The sequence below is a fragment of the Populus nigra genome, chromosome 8 (genome assembly GCF_951802175.1).
Source record: "Populus nigra chromosome 8, ddPopNigr1.1, whole genome shotgun sequence".
In the NCBI taxonomy this organism is placed as follows: Eukaryota; Viridiplantae; Streptophyta; class Magnoliopsida; order Malpighiales; family Salicaceae; genus Populus; species Populus nigra.
Window position 1 is genome coordinate 5,001,130 of NC_084859.1, and position 15,904 is coordinate 5,017,033.

The 15,904-nt window shown below is 32.2% G+C and overlaps 1 protein-coding gene across 1 annotated transcript; it reads left to right on the forward strand.

Annotated features, from left to right (window-relative positions):
- Positions 1–7,352: 7,352 nt before the first annotated feature.
- On the forward strand, positions 7,353–15,904 carry LOC133701886 (protein STICHEL-like). The gene is made up of 6 exons (XM_062126054.1): positions 7,353–10,057; positions 10,256–10,475; positions 10,825–11,361; positions 13,417–14,110; positions 15,213–15,291; positions 15,470–15,904. The coding sequence occupies exons 1-6, from the start codon at positions 7,937–7,939 to the stop codon at positions 15,569–15,571; spliced, it is 3,753 nt and encodes a 1,250-aa protein (XP_061982038.1). The 5' UTR covers positions 7,353–7,936; the 3' UTR covers positions 15,572–15,904.

A 15,904-nucleotide genomic window follows, 5' to 3' on the forward strand; every position in this document is an offset into this window, starting at 1 on the left:
AATATTAATAATAATATTAAACTTATATAACTCAAGTTTAAGTGAATCTGGCTGCAACACCGGACCCAAGAGCTTTGGATGTGGGTCTGGCTACAAGGTTGTGTCATAAAAGTGTGATAATTAAATAGATTAATTAAAAAAAAACCAACATGAAGAAAAAAAACTAATGAAGAAAAAGGAAAAAATCTGAATTAACCAGGTTAACCCTTCAAACCAGGTTAACCCGTCAAACCTGTGATTCACGTCATGAAAGTTTGATAACTAAATAAAAAAAAAATTGACGGGTTAACCCAAAATTAATTGAGTTAACCCGTCAAACCAGGTTAACCCGTCAAGCTCAGGATACATGTCATGAAAGTCTGATAATTAAATAGAAAGAAATTTAATATTAACAAACTAAACTAAACGAAAACAATTAATTAAAAAGAAAAAAAGCAAAAAAAAATTCGAGTTAACTCGTCAAATTAGGTTAACCCGTCAAACCCGGGATCCGTGTCATGAAAATCTGATAACTAAATAAAAAAAATTAACATTAACAAACTAAATTAAATAAAAAAAATCATTAAAAGAAAAAAAAAACACAAAGAAAAAAAGCAAAACAAAACCTATAAAAGCATAAAAAATTAAAAACAAAATTAAAAACAAAAAAAGAAGAAAAAAGGAAGACAGCTCAGAGCGAACTGCACTTTGTAGTGGATGTGAAACACTAATGCATTTACAACAAAAATAAAAGGCGTGGAGAAAGCTACAGTACTTTCCCTACGCCTTTTAGAGTATTGTTAATAATATATATAAAGGAAATCTTTTTTCATATTAGAAATTACATAATTAATTTTTTTTATGAAAAATCTCTTTCTTTTTTAAAAATTTTTTGTAGATTTTTTTTCTTTTCTTTTTCATTATACTTGGTATATTTATCACTTTATACTTAATCTATTTATCACCAATTTTTTTTCTTATCTTCAATTTTTTTGTTATATTTTTTAGTTTTTTTTCTATTTATGGTTTTTGAAAAAAAATATTATATTTTATTCTTTATACTTAGAATATTTATCATTTTACATTTGACTTATTTATACCATTCTTTTTGTTCTTATCTTTATTTATTTTATTTTTTTCTTTTCTTTCCTTACACTTTTTTATAAATCATTATACAAAACTAAAAGTAAATGGTGTTTTACTGTAGCAATTGCAATATTGTTCTATTTTTCTACTACGTTAAAATTAATTTAAGATCTTATACATCTTTATTAAAATATATGGTCTTTATTTTATTTTATTAAATATCAACATCAATTTTTTTATTTACAATTATATTATTTACTCGATTTCAAAAAATATATTAATAACACTCACATATTTTTTCTTTTGCCTTAGAAAAAAATATTATTCGACCCGCAACAAGGCGAGTCGAATAGAAGTGTTAATGTTTTTTTTATTTAATGACACATATAATTTTTTATTTATTTAATTAAATGCAAGTATATGCTTTTCAATTTATAATTTATAATTGTTTTTCAAATCTTATGATATTATAAAAAAAAAATTTATTCAGCCATTAGCAATTTAAATTAATATTTATACTTAATTATTATCCAATTAATTAACTTCTCCTATAAAAACTTAAGCGGGACCATCATTCTTCTTAATTTACTTAAAATAAATGAATGAATGACATTTCTTATAGTTAGAAAATAGAATTATGGGGGTATTTGGACCTAGTAATCCTAATTTTTAACTTATTTTATTAAAAAATATATATATAAACACCCTTTAATAACCTCACATACAATTCAAAATACCCTTTAATAAGTCTATAAATTAAAAAAAAAATCCTATCAAAAAATATTTTTAAACTCCGATATAAATTTTTCCACTTACTAGAGATTTAAAAATCTATATTGAATAGTGTTTTTTTTCTTAAATATGGTTAGATTAAAATTTTTCCCTCTCTTCCATTTTTTTTTAATGACTTTATCTCATCTCTCAGCTTACAAAATATAATAAAAATAAATTTTTTGAATTTAAATGTAAATATCTGAAATTACATAGATTAAATATGCAAGAACAAGAAATTAAGAATAAAAATATAATTTCTTTTTTTATACTATGGATGCACGGTAATAATAGGCAGCGCAAAATGCAAATGTAAGGGGAAACAATAACCTGACCGTACGGCCGTCCTCTGACTTGGCAAGCCGTACACCAAATAGAAAGCAAAGGGTGCCCGTGATTTGGCATTTGTTTATAGACGGCAATGACATTTCCTTTGTATTACTTATCGTATATAACTATACATTCCTATGCAATATCGCAAAACTATTTTTTATTTAATTACATGATAATTAAAATAAAAATTTATAAATTTTTAAAAAATTTAAATTTTGAAAAAACAAAATGTATTTTTTAAGTCAAAATATCTATTCATTATATATGTATTTCTTTGTTTTGAAAAAAACAAATATCTTTTTTTTTTTAACAAACGTTGTCTTTTTTAATAAAAATCTAAGATAAAAAAATGTTTGCAAGAATCCAATTAATTTAAATTAAGGAGTGAAAAAAAATATTTATGAAGTCAAAACTTCCATTTATTTATTAATTTTTTTTATGTAAAAACTTATCATAATATAAAAAGCAAATTTCAAATAAAAATAGAAAAACAATAACTTTATAATTTGTACGTGGCTAATAAAAAAATCAAAGAATAATTAATTCATGAAAAACATATAAAACAACAATAATAAAAAACTATGTAATTCTCGGAAGTCGGGTCATATATCATTGTTCAAAAAGTTATTGCAAATACAAGTATGAAAGTTCTAATCTCTTTTAAAAGCATGCTATAATCAAATGATTCTTTTAAATAGTATTGAAATTATTTGTTTAAATAAAGATTTATTTTAAAATTAAACAAATAATTTTATAGGTCTTAAAGTCAGTCCCACGCGCGTTGCCTAAACAAGAAAAGGCTAGGTGGGCTTACACCAATGTAAAAGAAAAATTTACAATAGACAATGTGATGAGAATGCAAAATATCATATTTTTCTCTTTTAATAATTATTATTTTATACTTGTTTGGTGTCTAAATGTGTTCATTATTTTATATTTTGATTTAGGATACAAATAAAGGTGTTAAGGGTAAAACAAAGTTAATTGGGCAATTTTAGACAGTTTCGACATTGTTTTGTAATATGATCATAACTCTCTTATCTAATCTTCAATTGAGATGATTTAAAATGTTATAGAACCATAAGAAAAACGTCTCCAACTCGCATGTTTGGAGTTTTGAGCAATATGTATCGAGGTCTAAATTGGACATAAAATCGCTACACTTGTACTACTAATGTGCTGGAATACTCTATGGTTTGCAAATCTAATACGATGTGGTTTATTTTTGGAAGCCTCTAGATTTGGTACATGAATCCCAGCTGAAAACATTACTTTCCTAGTTATATTAGGATTCTATTTTATTATCTAAATTATTCAGATTTTATGGGTATTATTGTATTTTTAGAAGATTTTGTAAGCTCCAAGAAGGAAAAAAGCATGTGAGATGGGGGGGGTGTCAGAGGGGACCTTTATCTTACATCTTCCCTCTTTTTTATTTTTGTTTTTCTCCTTCGAGATTTCATCATGGTCATGTGTAGTTAGATTTCTAATTGGTTGAAGGAAATGAAAGCTTTGAAATCAATAAAACTATAAGATCTAACTTGTTTTCATTGATTAATTTTATGCTTTGAGTTTGAATAATCTTCGGTTTCTGTTTTCATGATTATCTCATTGAATTATCAAGAGACCTTATAGTTTATTATTCGTTGCAATATAATGCTATATTAGATATCAAATCTGTAATTGTTTGATTTCTCTAATTTGTGAAGCAACTAAGGTTTGATATGTTGCATTAGAAACCATTAGATCTTAGGAATAATGCTCTACTAAATTAAATGTAACTACTTGTGCTTGTATTGTTTAGTTTCATCAATCTCTCTAATTCTTAAGACTACTACTAGATTAGATTTTTAGTGTTTCTCTTGATTTGTTTAGTAAATAAAGTTAATTAGATTGTTTGTTTTCTGATTAACTGCAATTAAAGAGAGATGGGAAAATAGTTTTAATGGTGCATATTCAAAGTGTTAATTGATATATACTTGCATCAATGATTAGTTGTCAAAGATCCAATAATAGATGTTAACTTAGATTAAAGTTTGTTCTTTCTATTGATTTTAATAATTTAATTTAAGTTGTTTTTTTTAAGTTGTTTTCATTATACTCAAACTCCCTATGTTTGTTCATATAACATAAAACTAGGTTATATACTTTCTAGAAATTATCCTTACTCAAATTAATACATATATTTGATTGCTTTAATATCAAACCACTTCCAATTTTCTAGAAAAGTGGGACTTTTCTATTAGATTCTTTACATCTCCATTCCTAAAAAATTATAAAGCCCTTGAATTAAAACAAATGGATTATCCATCTTAAGATTAAATAATTACTATGTTACTTATATATTGTTAAATTAATCATAGAAAATATACAATAATTCTCTAACATGATTTAAACCAGTAGCATTAACTTGTCATAACATATTTACCTGATACATGACAATCATGTATCCATTATGTATATTATAATATATATATATATATATATATATTGTATTATTAATATTATTGAATCTTGTCTAGATTGAATTAAAATATTTTTTTCTTACACCCCGTAACTCTTCTAATATAACAGGCGGAAAGTAAAGAAAATAATAAAGAAAAAAAAACACATGGATTTTAACAAGTAAAAGGGGTTGTAGATATGAACCCAAGCTCGCGGGTTTTTTTTTTCTAGAATAACAATCCTCCCATCCTTATTTTTAGAAGGTTTATAAAGTTTTAAATAGACTAGAAACTCTACCTCAATTAAAAAACAAAATATAAATATAAATTTACAAAGAAAAGAAACATGAAATCCAAAAATATCAATGAAAATCACCACTCTCAATTAGAAAAAAAAATAAAAATTTAAAATTTCATAACTACTCTAAAAAAAATAACCTCGAAAAATCTTATAAAAATTTGAACAAGATACAATAATCAAACAAAAAATTATAATTATTTTAAACTATTATTCTAGTCTTACATGATCAAATCTTTTATTGTACTTATAATTATTCCACCGTCACTTTTAATTAGGAAACAAAATAAAATTTTAAAATTTTACAACTATTCTAAGAAAAATAATCTCCAAAAATCCTATAAAATTATAATTATTTTAAATTATTATTCTAGGACGACACAGATAAACCTTCTCTTAAATTGTAATTATTCCACCGGCAGGGCAATTACATCATCTTACCAGGTCAAGTTTAGACAAAATAATAGAGCAAGTACATATGTTAGCATAGGTTACAGCTTAGGCCAATCATGATAAAAAAAAAAAAAGAAGAGTGGGAATGCTTTTTATTGAACTCAACATTAGGACAGGAGTGATTTGCGGCCTAACTATATTGATTTGATTGGTATTAATTGATATTAATTACGAGATTTGTGTTGAAATCGCGTTGACTCAACATAATAATTGATCTTGCTGCTCGTACTTTCAGCCCATGATTTTGTTTTTATTTTTAGGGAAAACTGCATTCAAGTCCTCCAACTATTGCGCAATTTCTTGTTTGATCCCTATCTACAAAAAATGTTTCAATTGCACCACTGGTTGGTGAGCATTTATTTATATTGCAATTTTCAACTTCTATACTGTTATTTCTGGCCACTAAGCGTGTTTGACAGTGTGGTTGCGGGTGCTTTTCAAATAGCTTTTCGTGTCAAAATACATGTCAATGATATTTTTTTATTTTTAAAAAATTATTTTTGATATCAGCACATCAAAACGATCCAAAAAATACAAACCGCACTCAATTTTAACAAAATTTTTTTTTTAAATTTTGATGAAACCCAGTTACAAACGCAATGTCAAACGGTGTCATTGTTCACAATGTAGACATCTAGTCTTAAAGACCCCTTATTCACCACCAAATTTTATATGTTATGCACACATATAATAAAAGAAGACATATATATATATATATATATATATATATATATATATATATATGCTTTTTAAATTGTTTTTTTATCTGAAAAAGCATTAATTTAATGCTTTTTAGGTGTTTTTATAATCTTGATGTTTTGGTATAAAAAAAATCTAAAAAATATTATTTTGATGCCATGCATCATAATACATGTATAAATAAATGTCGAATCCTAACATATTTGAAGATAGCTAGTACAAATGCATTAGATGGTTGTAAGGTTAAGTGAAAGTTAAGTGAAAGTTGTGATGGTATTAAGGTTGTGTGTTGTTTTTGTGATTTAATTGTGATTTTAAAAATCTTTAATTTTTTTTGCTTTAAATATGTTTTGGGTGTTTTGAATCATTTTAATGTGTTAATGTTAAAAATAAATTTTAAAAATAAAAAATATTATTTTAATATATGTTCAAATAAAATATAATTTAAAAATTTATTTGATGCGCTACGTAATGCAATGCTTTGTCCTGTGTATATCCTTCCTTGCATCAAATATATTTCTACCAAAGTAGCACTTTACTACTTTTGGAGTTGGAAAAAAGGGGCATTGTTATTATTCTGAAAGAGACAATGGATTATTAAAGAGATTATAATTCAAAAATAATAAAAAATGTTATTATTCTGAAAGAGACAATGGATTATTAAAGAGATTATAATTCAAAAATAATAAAAAAAGCAAAAAAACCTCGTCCTATGATTCTTAATGCTTGGTTTTTGAGATCTTGTAAGAACAATCATTTGATAAAAAAATAAAAAATAAAATCCAGAATGATTTTCATCGTATTTTCATTTACTTGTAAATGTACTACTACCATAAAGAGAAGGTTGGAATGTGTAGAAATTCAGCAGTGCAAACCAAAAATAAAATAAGGTTTGAATTCTTTAATAAACAGCTACGCGGAAATAAAACATAAATATTAGATGAATTAAACAATGTTTTTATTTTTATATTAAAAAACTGAAAAAAACTATTTTAATATTTCTCAATCTCTTAAAAAATATGTGAGTTTTTAATAAAAAGAAAAACATGATCCAATGGAATTAGCAATGAAAGAGACAAAGTAATAAAAGAAAAAAGGGAAAAAAAAGAGAGAATTGAGGCTTGAACTCAGGGGCGTGTTTCTTTTCATGTTTAAAAAGGTATTTTTAATTTTTTTTTATAATTTTAAATTGTTTTAATGTAATATTAAAAATAAAAAATATTATTTTAATATATTTAAAATGTTTTTAGAAAAATACTACCATAGCTTTCCATTGATACGCATTTTACTTTCTTTCTATTTCTGTGCTCATCACATCTCATGTACTTTGCCCAAGAAATCTCTCCATCACAAACAAAGCGACAGAAGAAGAGAGACACAAAAGATTCAAATTCAACTTTCAAGAAAGAATTCATCTGGGGCGCTAGCTGAAGCAAACCCTACTGAGAGAAAGAGAGAACCATGGCGAGAGCAAGAGGGAGTGAGAGTAAAAAAGAGAGTGAGAGTAAAATACGATCACATTCACAACTACTGAGATAATTCATTTTTCATTTCATTGCTTAGCCCCACTCTTCTGAATCATCATAGTGCAAGTAAGTGATCAAAGACAAACTCTTTGTCAGATCTGGAATTATCACTCCCACCAAAAAGAAAGAAAGGAAGGAAGAAGAAGCACTCTTTCTTTCTCCATTTTCACTACTCTTTCTAAAACCAAATGATTGATGTGGGGTGCATTATTCAAGAAATGGGAATGTGGGTCTAATTCAAATTCAAATTCTTTGTTTTTCTTGATCCTCAAGAGTGGTTCTTGTTAGTTAGACAGTGTGAGTGCCTGTTTCGTTGCTCAAATAATTTTGAAAATCAAGAAAAACAAATGTCAGAAATGAGATTTTCTGATCCAAGCAGACTTCACTTAAAGAAGGAGCTCACTCAAATCAGAAAGGCAGCCAGAGTTTTGAGAGATCCAGGTACAACTTCTTCATGGAAGTCAGCTAGATCTGCAGCAGCAGCAGCAGCTTCTACTTCTGCTTCTGCTTGGAAACATTTTGAGAATGAGAATGCAATCCAAAATGGTGGTACTACTGCTAGTCATAGTAAAAATAGCAGCGCCCATTTGGGTTCCCATTTCAAGAGTGTGCTCAATAATAATGGGAGCGACAAAAAAGTGTTCCTTTACAACTGGAAGTCGCAGAAATATTCCAGTGAGAAGAGCGCATTGCCAAGGAATGATGCTGATGATAACTGTGAGTCTTGTTCAGTTCAAGAGAGCCTTGATGATAGCCTGAGTGATGCAAGAAACGTCGGGGATTCGAAGAGTGACACGTATTTGGGTGAGACAAGGTCTGCTGCAATGATTTTCAGACGTAGAGACGCAAATCTCGTGTCGCCATCCATGAGAAGAGCAATGGGCGTCAAGAAAAAGGGTAAGAAAACTAATACTCATCTGGATGTTCTGTCTAGATATCAAGAAAAAGAGATGAACTTGAGGCGATTACTTAAGGGCCATCCTTCAATTGGTTTGAGTTTAGGTTTAGGAAGGGATGCTATTGTTGAACAATCTGATGATACTGAAGAATATAGTAATTCAGAGGATTTAAGAAAGATTTCTGGGGCATCGCCATTGTTACTAAAACTTAAGCATAAGAACTGGTCACATTCTCCTTCTAAATTTCTGAGAACTAGTCGAAAAGAGGACTCTTCTTATTGTCACAGCACACCTGCATTGTCAACTAGTTCTTGTAACAAGTACCGTAATCGCAACCCGAGCACAGTTGGATCTTGGGACGCCACCACAACCTCAATGAATGACGGGGATGACGAGGATGGTGATCACTTGGATTTACCTGGTCGCCATGGATGTGGGATTCCTTGCTATTGGTCCAAACGGACACCAAGATACAGAGGTGTATGTGGGAGTAGTTGTTGCTCCCCTTCCCTTTCAGATACTTTAAGAAGAAAAGGAAGTAGCATGTTGTGTGGTAGTCAGTCAATGTATCATAGACGCCTACGCTCATGTTCACTTTCTAATAAGCGCAGAATTGGTTCAAGAACTGGACAAGCATTTCTCCCTTTGCTTGCGGACAGTGGTGATGGCATAGGAGGGTCATCGATAGGTACTGGTCATAGCGATGATGAGCTTTCTACAAACTACGGGGAACTTGATTTGGAGGCATTGTGCAGATTGGATGGTAGGAGGTGGTCCAGTTGCAGGAATCAAGACGGGCTGGAGATCGTGGCTTTAAATGGAGACGGAGAAGATGAAGGCACGGTTCAAAATATCAGAAGTTTAAGCCAGAAATACAAGCCAGCTTTCTTCAGTGAACTGATTGGGCAAAACATTGTTGTTCAATCACTTATCAATGCTATTTCTAGGGGAAGAATAGCTCGGGTTTATCTTTTCCAAGGTCCACGAGGCACTGGTAAAACATCAGCAGCTAGGATTTTTGCCTCTGCTTTAAACTGCATGTCTCCTGAAGAAATAAAACCTTGTGGGTGCTGCAGAGAATGCAATGATTCCAGTTCTGGGAAGACCAGGGATCTATGGGAAGTTGATGGCACCGACAAGAAGGGAATTGATAAAGTTAGATATCTTCTGAAGAAAATTTCGCGTGGGCCTCCATTGGGCTCTTCACGTTACAAGGTTTTTCTTATTGATGAATGTCACTTGTTGCCCTCTAAGACGTGGCTGGCATTTCTCAAATTTCTTGAAGAACCACCACAGCGAGTTGTGTTCATATTTGTAACAACCGATCCTGACAATGTACCTCGTACTGTACAATCACGGTGTCAGAAGTACCTCTTCAGCAAAATTAAAGATCGAGATATTGTAGCAAGGTTGAGGAAAATTTCTAACGAGGAGAATCTTGATGTTGAATTGAATGCCCTGGATTTGATTGCTTTGAATGCTGATGGTTCACTTCGAGATGCAGAAACAATGTTAGACCAGTTGAGTTTGCTTGGGAAGAAGATAACTACTTCTCTTGTAAATGAATTGGTGAGTTCTGTCTACCAATCTGTTCTTTAACATTTTCTGCTTCCATTGGTTCCCTTAAATCATTTCAAATCTTGCTAGGAGAAGACTAACAGGTGAATCATTAACAAGTATCATATAACTACTGGACAATACTTGTGACTCTCTGTGTAATGAGTGCTTGAATCACTTGGACTCAATATGTACTTTCAATCTTTTCAGGTGGGGGATGTTTCAGATGAGAAATTACTGGAACTTTTGGAATTAGCAATGTCTTCAGAGACTGCTGAAACAGTGAAAAGGGCCAGGGATTTGATGGACTCTGGCATTGATCCAATGGTTTTGATGTCTCAACTGGCCAGCCTCATTATGGATATTATTGCTGGGACATACAATGTTGTTTATGCCAAGCATGGTGATTCACTCATTGGTACACAGAATTGTGAGTAGCACTCCCTTGCTTTTATAGAGTGGCCTTAGAGCTCATCCATATGCATATAAGAATTATGCAGAGACTTGTAAACTTGGTGCAGAGTCAGTTAATGAGATTAGATTTAGCTCAGCTTTAATAAGGTAGTACGTGATTTTTATTCCTGATTTAATGGCCTTTTTTCTAGGTTACTAGTTCATTTATTTGAATGTTAACCTCTGGATTCGACTGGTATGACCTTGGTGCATCTGTTCACAAATTTATTATATAGTATAAAGAAGATTATATATGTTTTGCACATTTGCATAGTTTTTTGTCAGAATGTTGTTAATCTTGATGGATGCTTCGACTGTTTTTTTAGTGACTGAAGCAGAACTGGAGAGACTAAAGCATGCTTTGAGGCTTCTTTCAGAGGCTGAGAAACAGCTAAGGATCTCAAGCGACCGCTCAACATGGTTCACAGCAACTCTTCTACAGCTTGGTTCCACACCTTCAATGGATCTCACTCTGTCAAGCAGTAGTAGGAGGCAGAGCTCCAGGACAACTGAGGAAGATCCTTCAAGTGTTTCCAAGGAATCCAATGTTTACAAGCCAAACTCAGATGCTCAATATTTTCCCCGGAGATCAAGTTCGCCTTCTTCCATGTACAGGGCAATAAATGGACATTCCAGCCACCAAGGGGAATATGAATTTAATGCCAAACCCCCTCGATTGATGGATAGCAATGCTCTATCTGCTTCACTGGATGATGAAATGACTGGAAATAAGGTATTTAGGTACAAAAACTCAGACAAGTTGGATGATATATGGGATAAATGTATTGAAAAGTGTCACTCACAGACATTGAGGCAACTTCTACATGCCCATGGAAAGCTTCTGTCCATATCTGAAGTGGATGGTAAGTCCAACACTTTTCCATGTTCTTCCAATATCATTTGCTGGTAGAACTGTAACTGAAAATCATGGTAAAAGAAAGAACTGTAACCGAAAATACAAAAACTCTCCTTTTGATTTCGCCTTCCTTTCGATTTAGATCTAGAGATCTATGTCTGATCAACCTTTCGTTACTCCAAATGTGCTTCTAGTGATTCTCAAGGACTTGATCCGTGGGATGGAAATAACTGAAAATACAACAACTGCTTCCCCTTTTGATTTCGCCTTCCTTTTGATTTAGTGCTCCTAGTGGTTCTCGAGGACTTGATCAGTGGGATAGAGATTCTAACTGTGTTGTCTATACGGTCAAAAATAGTTGTTTTTCCTTCTGCTGGATAGCTTGATTTGATGAATGATACTTCTTATAGGGTTGTTGGGCCATTCTATAAGGTTATGTGCCTAATTTGTAAATGCAAGAGTTGTTTCCCCTCTGCGTGCGTTCAAGTTTTCTATGAACCATGTGAGGATCTTACAATCACATGATCATGGCAAATCCAAATGAACATGGTTGTCAATCTAGATTTGAATCTTGAATCAGAAAGCTCTTTTTAGCCTCCAGACTTTTCTTACCATCTGAGTTGACTCCTAAAATTCAATGAATCACAATGAATCGAATTGAATCTTGACTGAATAGCTTGATTTATGCATATCTGCAATTCACCCCATTAGTCCCTTCGTTTTGTATGTGAACTGAGACGAAGCATGAGATCCTAACAACCATACCAATGAATCCCTCTCTTCTCCTTTAATCAGCTGTAATGCCCACCAGCTTCTGATGGGCTTGTCATCTATTATATGTGTAGTTCTATGATATTTTGATTTTGATTCTTTCTCAGTTACATATTTTTACGCTGTTAATATGTTCCTTTGATTTTTTAAAAAACTTCCAAGAAGTCAAGTAAAGTGGACAACTCATCCTGATTTTAGCTGTTACTTTGTTACAAGTCTAATTCTGGAGTCATGAAAACGCAGCAATGACTAAGAAGAAAACCTCTTCTGGAAAGAATTAAGTGACCGTTGGAGAACATTAGTGAATGAAGAATTAGTTCTTCAGGATAGTACTGTTTTTCTGTAACAGACATACACAAGGCAAAAATGAATGAATTATAGAATCTGTTACAACAATTTCTTCTTCCTTTTCTCCCTCTGTCTCTCTTTCTGATGAATCACCTTCTTCTTCCTTCAATCTCGCAACACTCTCTGCATTGTTAATAGCTCTTCAATATTTCCAGTAAGTCCATAGTTCTTAACATTAACTTCTGGGTTCCATACTAGCTGGTGCAGTTTCCATTCAACTTGCTCCAAACTTACCCTTTGAATTAGTGAATTTGGTATTCCTAATAGAAAATCAAGAAACCAAAAGTACCGTTTGCATCATACACCATAATAATAAAATTTTGGGCTATAATATATAGCTGTGAATAGAATCACAGAAGAATGATCTGCTTCAACGTCTATTTTACCTTTATTTCATCTTCCATTATTACCTTCCCTGTTTCTGGGTAGATCCCAGGTTACAACTGTTCTTGTGAGTATTCAACCTACGTTGACATTAATGTTTTTGCATGCACATATAATAGAAAGATATCAGTGGAAGATTTACTTCTGGGTGCCCACCACTCCACAATCCCTATGTCATTACCTGACTGTTTGGACGGATTAAGTTGTTCTTCACTCATTTTGATTAGGTTTTTCTTTGTTATGCAAATTTGACTTGATCTGACTGCTGTTTATACCAAGTTTTTGGTGGTAAGTGTTGAGTACCAGTTAGGATAAAATAAAAGAACACAGTGAAGTGAAAAGTTACTTAAGCTGTGCTCGAGACAGAAGTTACTTAAATTGGCTGAATGGAATGTTTTCTGCATTAGGTGAAAGTAACAATCGGGTGGATTGTTTTGATATTTAAATTCCAATGTGTCCTTGATATATGAGTGATTTATCTCTCTGCATGTCAACGCGTATGTTTCTTGCTCTCCCTTTCTGCTGTTATACACAATGTTCGTTATGGTTCTTCTTGCAGGAGCCCTTGCTGTTTATGTTGCATTTGAAGATGAAGATATTAAAGCCAGAGCTGAAAGGTTTCTGAGCAGTATCACAAATTCAATCGAGATTGTCCTTAGATGCAATGTAGAGGTTAGAATTGTTCTTGTGTCAGATGGTCTGGATTCTTTGATTTATGCAAACCAATCTGAGTTACAAGAAGGTCATAGGCAAACAGAAGCAACTTTGGCAATTGAACGGGGTGGGAAGGCTAATTGGTCTGGTGCAGTAGTTGGTTATTCAGATTTAGAATCACAAGAAGAGTCCGCAAAATTATCCAGAGGAAGCTTTAATGATGCCAATGCTGGAGAGAAGCAGGAAATGCCGATGCAGAGAATAGAATCAATTATCCGTGAGCAGAGGTTAGAAACTGCCTGGTTACAGGTGGCAGAGAAAGGAACCCCTGGATCATTGAGTCATCTGAAACCTGAGAAGAATCAGGTGTTGCCTCAAGAGGACACTTATCAACAAAATCAAATGGAGTCCATAGATTCAGCGACACTGTCATCTCAGAAATGGGAAGATGAATTAAATCATGAACTCAAAGTATTGAAGATGCAGGATCAGAGGGTGCTCCGCAAGGATCAGATAGGAAAAATGGTGGATTATTATCCAATGTCACCAAGCTTGTTACATGGCAGCAGCTATGTGGCCAATGGAAGCAAAGAAAGCCTGTGAGTCTTTTGCAGATCTCTTTTAGATTTTCCACAACTTATATCGTTTTTACCAATTCTTTTCAAGCTTTTGTCCTCAAAACCTAATTTTGTTGTACATTGATTTCCTAAAATTTTTGTTAGGCAGTAAGCTCATACGCATTTCACAAGTTATGCAGGCTATTTTCTCTCTCGGTTTCTGTAGAGCTTTTACATGCATTTCAAAAAATAATCTGAAGAACCACAATGCTATTTGATTCTTTTTCTTGGAAAACACTTGCAATATTTAAGGGCTCTATATCGAAATAATCTGTGTCTGTCATAATGCTTTGGAGGTTCATGAATTTTTACATTTTTTAATAGGATTTTTGTATCTCATATTTCCCCTACACAGTTCGTTTTAACATGATTAATTAAAAAGTTATGACGTTTTAACATGGCTAATTTACACAAAATGATGGAAATCAGACATGAATTATCAGGTTAATTGTAGTAAGTTCCCCTCCATTGAATTCCGGGTTCAGAAGGAACAGTTTTTACTTGACTAATTTATCATCAAATCCTTGACAGAATCATTTTAGTGTATGATCTACTTTTGGTGCTTAGTTTAGGTATTTCAGATGAGGAAAAAATGTAAGAGTTTCTGTCAGGCACTGCTGTCTGTTTCAACTATTATCACCAGAAAGTGGAAGATATCTAATGCAGATGCTTGGATGACGTTATGCATCCTTTTGTCTAAGATAAGTTGATGGAGAAGCAAGAAACGTTCAGTTTAAAAGAAATAGGATTACCATAACCTATTAATGAGATTCATCTGACCTACCATAATTGGTTGAAATGGAGGCTTAGCAGAGTTTGTTGTGGTAATTAAGTGCTTTAACAAAAAATGATCATTTTAAAACGTTGTTGAAGATAGCAGTTAGAAAGTCAGTGGGTACTATGATATTGCTATTTCGTCTTTCTTCATTCATAATCTGCATGTTTATATGGCTTTTGGATGGTCGCTTTTTGCTTAAACTGTGGAAAATAATGTCATAGAGAAGTGAATCAAGTAAAGCTCAACATGGTGGTGGATCGAAATGGATGTGTTGCACACCTCTCATACTCTTTCCTTGTTCTTCAGGGGATATGAGTCGAGTTCGGCTGGTGGAGGTTGCAGTGGGCTATTCTGTTGGAACAACAGCAGATCTAATCAGGCAAAGGTACACTGATGTCTACCTGCTTTTGTTTCTTCAACAAAAAGACAACATAGGAAGTCAAGTATTGTAGGGAATGGGACTGCATGCCTATTGAGCTACATCCCATTTACCTTTTGTCATTCTGTTCAGTGGAAGTGTGTTTGCCTCTCACTGATCATGTTTTATTTCTGCACTTAAACAGGCCAAAGCGACCCCAGTTGGACCTCGAGGCAGAAGTGGGCGATTTTCATTGTTTGGTGAGTGTGCAAAGCAAAAGAAACCTGAGAGCAGAAACACAAGATGATTGGAACATCTCAAATACAATGCTTGGAGAAAAAAAAAAGGTGTTTGCAACTTCACATATTTTTCTGTATTTATTCTTTTCTGGTTTCAACTCATTCTTAAGAATGCAACCACAGAAAAGATCTAATGTAAAGGTTTTGTGTTGGCGCGGGGCATCTCTTGAGCTCCAGCAATTTTTCTCCGGGAGAATAAAAGAAACTTGGGATGATCTTCATGGTTGCTTGGGTATTAGTTGCACATTTTATTCCTTTTCACTCTCCTTGTTTTAGTTTTGTCATGTAGTTATCCAACTGTTCATAGTGGGAATTGAGAGATTCTTGATTTTCCCATGAAA

Excerpts from the sequence above, each read along its gene's own strand:
- LOC133701886 (XM_062126054.1), top strand. The coding sequence starts at position 7,937 with ATGTCAGAAATGAGATTTTCTGATCCAAGCAGACTTCACTTAAAGAAG. Across the intron at positions 14,111-15,212 it reads AATGGAAGCAAAGAAAGCCT|GGGATATGAGTCGAGTTCGG; the intron begins GTGAGTCTTTTG and ends CTTGTTCTTCAG. Across the intron at positions 15,292-15,469 it reads GCAGATCTAATCAGGCAAAG|GCCAAAGCGACCCCAGTTGG; the intron begins GTACACTGATGT and ends GCACTTAAACAG.